Source organism: Meles meles, chromosome 18 (assembly GCF_922984935.1).
Source record: "Meles meles chromosome 18, mMelMel3.1 paternal haplotype, whole genome shotgun sequence".
Taxonomy (NCBI): domain Eukaryota; kingdom Metazoa; phylum Chordata; class Mammalia; order Carnivora; family Mustelidae; genus Meles; species Meles meles.
Window position 1 is genome coordinate 16,810,813 of NC_060083.1, and position 8,018 is coordinate 16,818,830.

The 8,018-nt window shown below is 40.0% G+C and overlaps 1 protein-coding gene across 1 annotated transcript; it reads right to left on the minus strand.

The window, feature by feature from the left end:
- Window positions 1-130: 130 nt before the first annotated feature.
- Window positions 131-1,072, minus strand: LOC123930016 (olfactory receptor-like protein DTMT). Its single transcript, XM_045986238.1, has one exon. The coding sequence runs from the start codon at window positions 1,070-1,072 to the stop codon at window positions 131-133; it is 942 nt and encodes a 313-aa protein (XP_045842194.1).
- Between the last annotated feature and the right edge of the window lie 6,946 nt (window positions 1,073-8,018).

The window sequence follows — 8,018 nt, forward strand, 5'->3', positions numbered from 1 at the left end:
TTTTACATACTGAATAAGTACTATATCATTTTAACAGAATGTTTCCATGGTAAGGAAAAAAATCTGGAATAATACTCCAAAATTATTATATCTACTAGATAGAAATATGTAAAAATATAAAATGTTACCATCATGCAGAGAAGATTTTCTTTCTACAAAAGACTCTTCCCAGGGCTCCCTTCATGTCTCTGTTTCTCAAGCTATAGATGAAGGGGTTCAGCATGGGGGTGACCACAGTGTACATCATGGCCATGACAGTCTCCTTAACAGTAGAATTATTAGCTGATGGGCACAAGTAGAGACCAATAACTGTCCCATAGAACAGTGACACCACAGAGAGGTGGGAGCCACAGGTGGAGAAGGCTTTGTGAATACCCCTAGCAGAAGGGACCTTGAGGATGGAGGACACAATCCGTGCATAAGACATGATGATGAGCAGGAATGGGATGACAAGAATGAGCCCTCCCATGATAAATATCACCAACTCATTAACTCGAGTGTCAGAGCAGGCCAGCTTCAACAGAGCAGACATATCACAGAAAAAGTGGGGGACTTTGTTGTCTGCACAAAACCACAATCTGGCCATGAGCAGAGTGTGTAACATAGCATGGAACATGGTCAGCACCCAGGAAAGCACCACCAGGGAGAGACAGAGCTTGGGGCTCATGATGGTGGTATAGTGCAGAGGGAAGCAGATGGCCACATAGCGGTCATAGGCCATGGCCACCAGGAGGAAGCTCTCCAGGTCTCCAAAAAACAGGAAGAAGTACATCTGGGTCAGGCAGCCAGCATAGGGGATGAAGGAGACTTGGCTCTGCATGTTCTGCAGCAATTTGGGCATTGTGACAGACGAGAAGCAGAGGTCAGAGAAGGACAAATTGCTGAGAAACAAATACATGGGCATGTGGAGGTGGGAGTCCAGGCAAATGAGGATGATGATGAGAAGATTCCCCAGGACAGTGGTAACATACATGGCCAGGAACAGGGCATAGAACAGGTCTTGCTGATCTGGATCAATGGGCAGGCCCAGGAGGACAAATTCTGAGATGACAGTTTGATTCTTTCTTGTCATGCTCTGTCTTCGGTATCTTTAGGAGGAAAAAAATTCCATTAAAACATGAATTTAAAACTGAACATATTTCTGTGATACATAATCTGTTAGGTGCTCTGTAAAGATACTTTATATAATTCTTATCACAATAATTACCATTTCTATACTCCAGATCTCTAAGGACAGAATCTCTATGATCAGAAATGACTTTTCATCACTTCCTTTTAACAATGTTCCAAAATTTTTAAAAAGATTTCATTTTTTTATTTGATAGAGACACAGCGAGAGAGGAAATACAAGCAGAGGGAGTGGGAGAAGGAGAAGCAGGCTTCCTGTCCAGCAGGGAGCCTGATGTGGGGTTTCATCCCAGGTCCCTAGGTTCATAACCTGAGCCGAAGGCAGACACTTAATGACTGAGCCACCCAGGCACCCCAACAATATTCCAACTTTTATAAAACACTCTTATCCATTACTTTCTGAGCCACTTATATATTGATTTTCCTCATACCTATCTTACCAGGCATCTTCAGTAACTCTAGTTTGTTTTGTCAAACTCTTCATGTTGATGTCCCAGGAGTTTTTCCTAAACACTGTTCTCTTATAATGCTACATATAGAATGAAGAAAAACTAATCTACTCCAAAGGATTTGATTACCATTTAAACCTCAGGTGTAAATGACTCTAATCTATAAAACTGTGTACCTAGCTGCTTAATAATTATCTTCCCTTAGACTTTTCACATGCATTCAAAGCTCAGCAGATCCTAAAAGAAACTCAGGATCTCAACCCCGCCTTCTCCCAATTCCAATTCCTTCCTCCTCTACTTACCCACATCTCGGTAAAAGATATCAAATGCAAATCATACACCTGAGAGTTTTCTTCCTTTCCATCCTTTCTCTCGTCCTCAATATTCAGTTTTTCAACATGTCTTTAAGATTCTGCCACATTAAACCTCTTTCTTATTCATCCACTCCTTCTCTCAACCATCACTATTCTGGCTGGGCTGACATCATGTCTTGTCTGTACTATTGGAATAACCTCTTCCCTCTTCACTCTTCTCCCTGCTTCCACACATGGACACTCTCTCCTTCAATATCTTTCATTCACACTGTGGCATTGTAAGATGAGAATCTGATCATCATTCTCCCTAAAGTCTTCATAGATTCTCATTGCCATTAAGGAAAAGGCAAAATTCATCTCAAAGGAATTGCACAAAAGATGCTTCAACATCTTGCTGACTTCCACAGCTTCACCTGGCCCCATAGTGACACTCACATTCACCTCCCCAGAAATGCTGGGCTTGAAAGGCACAATTTCTTGCCACCAGTCTTTTCTACTTGCTGTTCCCCTGCCTCACATCTTCCTCTCTCTGCTCCCTCTTCACCTGGTTTGTTCCTTCTTAGCCTTCAGCCATATTACATGTCATTTGCTCAGCTGTATCTCTCCTGGCCCCCTTCCCCAGACCAAGTAAGAACCTGCTACTATGTTTTCCAGGCATCCCATACTTGTCCCTCAAGCACTGAATGCCCAGGAGATTGGTTACAGCTGTTCTCCCTATTGGACTGTCAACATGGGGAAAGGCCACGTCTGCCTTCATGACCGCAGAAGTGTTAGCACCTGGCACAGTGCCTCGTTATAGCCAATGTTTCGTAAATATTCACTGGCTGTGCTTCAGGCTGAGACATGCATTCCTTCAACTTTAGAGACAGCAAACTTCTATTATGTTAAAATACCCATTGAACCCTCCAGAACAAGTACTCATTAGCTTCAACCATTTAGCACTAAATTTGTCACTGTGTTACAGATTTATTAATGTAACACTGTACCCATGGAAAGTGTTGGGGAACCTCAGATAAGACTACCCTTTTCATGACTACAGATGATACAGGTAATAGAGATATATTATCAGATTTATAGATATATAAATATAGATAAAGATATAATCTTCCATTGGTTCTATTTCTCTGGAGAACCCTAATACACCTCAATGTGTCTAAAAGGTGACAAAGCAGAGAACTGTCAAGAGATGTGGGAGGCTCCTTCATTAAAGACCAAACTGAATCCACCTGCTTAGACTACACCCTGCTGGTGCTGTTTGATCCACCCACATTAGCAGTTTTTACACATGGACATTACATACTGGCATTATAGTGGGAACAAACATCTAAGGGAAATCATACAGCTGTTTTTTCAGAATTTTGCTTCCTAATAAATGAGTGGGATCCATCTCTTGTGTTGAGGGTATGAGGAGGAATCATTAGCCAGAGACAACACTTGCAGATGCTACCACTAATTATGTAATGACCCTTTCATCTTTCACCGATGGCCGGTAGTTCTCAGCCTGGACTGCCCATAAGAATCACCTAGCACAGTGTTTCTGGAATTAAATACCCATGCAGGTCACCCAGGCATTCTGCTAAAATGCTGATTCTGATTCAGCAGGCTGGTCCTCTATTTTATTTTAGATTTTATTTATTTATTTGACACAGAGAGAGAGAACACAAGCAGGAGGAGAGACAGGCAGAGGGAGAGGGAGAAGCAGACTTGCCACCAAGCAGAAAGCCTGACGCAGGGCTCAATGTAGGCCTAGATCCCTGGACCCTGGGATCATGACCTTGCTGAAGGCAGACACTTAGGTGTCCTATAGTTCTACATTTTTAATTAGCACCCAGTGACTGCAGTGCTGTGGTCCAGGGACTACACAGTGCATGGTAAATATATATGAGGCTTTTAAAAATGAAGATTACTGGGTACCCTCGGATAAATATAATCACAATCTTAGAGGAGGCCTGTACAAAAATGTTAAAGTTACCAGGCGATTCTAAAATAAAACAAGGGCTCAGACTACTACATTAAAGCCTACCACAAGACACGAACAGACATTTCTCCAAAGAAGACATACAAATGGCCAAAGACACATGAAAAAATACTCAACATCACTTGTCATCAGGGAAATACAAGTCAAAACCACAATGAGATATCACCTTGCACCGTTCAGAATGGCTAAAATTAACAAGACAGTAAGCAATGAATGTTGACTTGAATGTGGAGAAAGGGAACCCTCTTACACTGTCAGCGGGAATGCAAGCTGGTGCAGCCACTCTGGAAAACAGTATGGAAGTTCCTCAAGAAGTTACAAATAAAAATACTCTATGACCTGCAATGCAGTACTAGGTATTTACCCCAAAGATACAGATGTAATGAAACAAAGGGGAACCTCTACCCTAATGTTCATACTAACAATAGTATGAACAATAGTCAAACTATGGAAGGAGCTGAGATTTCCTTTGACTGCTGAACAGATAAAGAAGATATCTATATCTATATCATATATATATATATAATGGAATATTACTCAACCATAAGAAATGATGAATACTTACCATTTACATCTATGTGGATGGAACTGTACTAAGTGAAATAAGACAATCGGAGAAAGACAATTATCATAGTTTCACTCATATGTGGACTATAAGAAACAGTGCAGAATATCATAAGGGAAGGGAGGGAAAACTGAATGGGAAGAAATTAGAGAAGGGGACAAATCATGAAAATTCTTAACTATGGGAAACAAACTGAGGGTTGTTGAAGGAGAGGTGGGTGGGGGAATTGGGGTAACTGGGTAATGGGCATTCAGGGGGACACATGATGTGATGAGCACTGGGTGTTAGACACGACTGATGAATTGTGGAACACTACATCTGAAACTAATGTTGTGTTGGCTAATTGAATTTAAAAAACAATAAAGCCTGCCACAAGAGCTGTCATCATATCAGAATTATGCAGTCTTGTAAGAATACATGACACGGTAACATTTACAAATGTTATTATTGCCAACAAAAATGTAACTGGTAAACATTAATCAAAATATTTCTAGAATGTAGGGAAGTCTTAGAAGGCAGGGAGGTGAAGAAGAGGAATGTTATCATACCTGAAGAACCATCCTGCAGAACATCACACAATTCTGCAAGACCCTTGAATTGGAAGGACCCTAAGGGTCCAGCTCATTCACCCTCTGCCCAACTTACCCAGTGTGTCTGAGGGTGACTCCAGCACAGTAACTTAAGGTCCTGTTTCCCTTTATTTACTAAGACATGTGAAGTGACAGCTTCTGTAGTCGTCACCTGTGTCTGCGTAGTTGTCACCTGTGTCTGCAACATCCTTCCTCACATCTCCTGTTCTATACATCCCTGGGCCTAAGAGGCCCTGGATCCCAAAGGAGTCTAGATCTTAAAGGAACTCATCAAAACACAGAAATCCAGGATGCTTAGCACAAATGCTCTGACTGATCACATCACTGATCATAACTGACTATGCTTTGGGGGAATGTGGGGAAGGAGAGATGTTCATAATATGGATGCTTAATCACTCCCTGTTTAGGGAATTGACAGTAGTCCTGTGGGGCTGGAGCTGACATTTTGGAAGGTGAGGGAGGATGCTTAGAGAATCCATAGAAAGGGACAGGGTCCAGGCTATGAATATTCTAAAATATTTTACAGTGTAAAAGGCTTTATCTTGCGGGCAAGAAGAAGTCATCAGTGGGCTTTGAACAAAGTGCCATGAAAGACACATATTTTGGAAAGATTCCCAGGGTGGCATAATCTCTCACTACAACCCAGTTTCTCATAAACATACTCAAGGGGAGAGGTAAACCTGCAGCTAATAAAGATTAGATCCCTATGACCCAATCATATGCAGATGCATAGAAAGTACTGGAATAAAAGACAGCTCTCCCAGATTATTTTCAATTCTTCTTCACGCAGAGATAGAAAATGAAACTCAGATTTGAAACTCACTGAGGTACTTCTATACCATTACCTCTCTTGGAAAACCTTTATAGAACTCGGTGACCACCATCATTTCTACTTCTTCCCAAGTGTCAGATTGCCCATTTTTCAGTTGTTCCTTGTACTGTAATTGATCACAAGGCTATAGTTGACATTTATAACTCCTTCTTTCACTACACATTCTATGTTCTCATTGGCCATCATCTCAGCTGTATGGGGCTCTTTCCATAGTATAATGGGAACCTTCATTCCTAAGGAATATGCACCCTTTTTGGTCCTGTCTTTATTAGGTTATTAGACTTTCCATTAAAATTTATCACTAAGTAGATAAAATACTAAGTGGCACCCAAATGTTCTCCAGGATTTCAGATATGGTCCTATCTGTCCCAATTGTATAGAGCAACCTAGACTCCCCTTGGTAATCAATATCACCACCTCAGGGAGAATGGCAACCCTGATCTTTATATATCAGTTCACATAAGAACAGTAAAATGTCCAGATGGAAGTTCATTGAATTGAACTTCCAATTCAGTGAAAACACTGCTATATGAAACCATCCCCTGATAGTAATAAGAATGATGTGGGACACTTCCCGTGCTCTATATTCATTCTTCAGTTTCATCTCTTGTTTTAGCCACAGCTACGGTAACTGCACTGACTTCAACTAGCACCTGAATTCTGCTGCACATGCTCCTTGTTTCCCGCTCTGGGACTTCTCTAATGCTACAAAACAGGATGCCGGCTGGGGCAGAGGGGCTTTCTTAATACCCGTACAAATATTTAGGTGTGAATTGTAGAGAGTGTGAGGTATTGATTATTATTATTATTATTATTATTATTTTGCACATGGAAATAAAGTTTTTCCAGCAGCTGATTGAAAATATTATTTTCCACAAATTGTCTTTGCATCTTTGTCAATAATCGGGTGGGCAGTACTTTAGTGGATCTATTTCTGGACTCTATATACTATTCTATGCTCTTGTACTGATCCATATTTCTATATTTTCTCCAATACCACACTTTTCTGACTGTTTTAATTAACAGTAAGTCTGGAAACGAGGTAGTATGAGCCCTTTAACTTCGTTTTCTTTTCCAAAATCAGTTTTTGTTTTTTTTTTAATTTCTTTGCTTTACATATAAATTTTATAATCAGATGGTCACTTTGTACCAAAGAAGTCCTGAAGGAATTTTGATTGAAATGGTGTTCAATCTCTAGATCCGTTTTGGTAGAGTTGACATCTTAACAATGTTGAATCTTTCATCCATGCATGATTTATATATATCCATTTTGTTCTTTGATTTCTGTAATCAGTGTTTGCAGTTTTCAAGATGTGGATCATGCATATATTGTGTAAGATTTATACGTAAGTATTAAGTGGTTTGGTGCTAGGGTAAATATTTATCTATCTATTTATTTAAGAGAGAGTATGAACAGGGGGGCAGGGGGACAGGGAGAGAGAGGGAATCTCCAGCAGGCCCCCTGCAGAGCTTGGAGCTGACATGGGGCTCCATCTCATGATCCTGAGATTAAGACATGAACCAAAATCAAGAATTGGATGTTTAACTGACTGAGCCACCCGGGAGCCCCTAAAATAGTACTCTAAAGAGTTTTTCCACTTTACATATGTTTATTGTCAGTTGATATAAATTTCATTTTAACATATTAGCATTATTTTATATTTACACACAAATAAACTTCTTAATACATTGACTTTATATCCTATGGTAATACTAAATTCACTACTTCTGGAATGACTTTTTTATGGTCTTTGGGATTTTCTAAATAGACAATCCAGTTGTCTATGAATAGAGATGGTTTAATACTTTCCCCTCTATGTAACTTTTATTTATTTTCCTTGTCATTTCTCACTGCTTAGGATTTCCAATGTAATGTTGAATAACAGTGGTAGGATCAAACATTTTTACTTTGTCTCTGAACTTAGGGAGAAAGCATTCAATCTCTCACCATTTAGTATGATATCACCTAAAACTTATTTCCACCACCTTTTTATTTAAATTCCAGTTGGTTAACATACAGTGTAATATTAGTTTCAGGTGTACAATTTAGTGATTCGTCATTTACATACAACACCCAGTGTTCATGGCAACGAATGCTCTCCTTAATACCCAATTTAACCCATTCTCCCCACTTCTCCCATTCGTCTACCACCCCTTCAGTA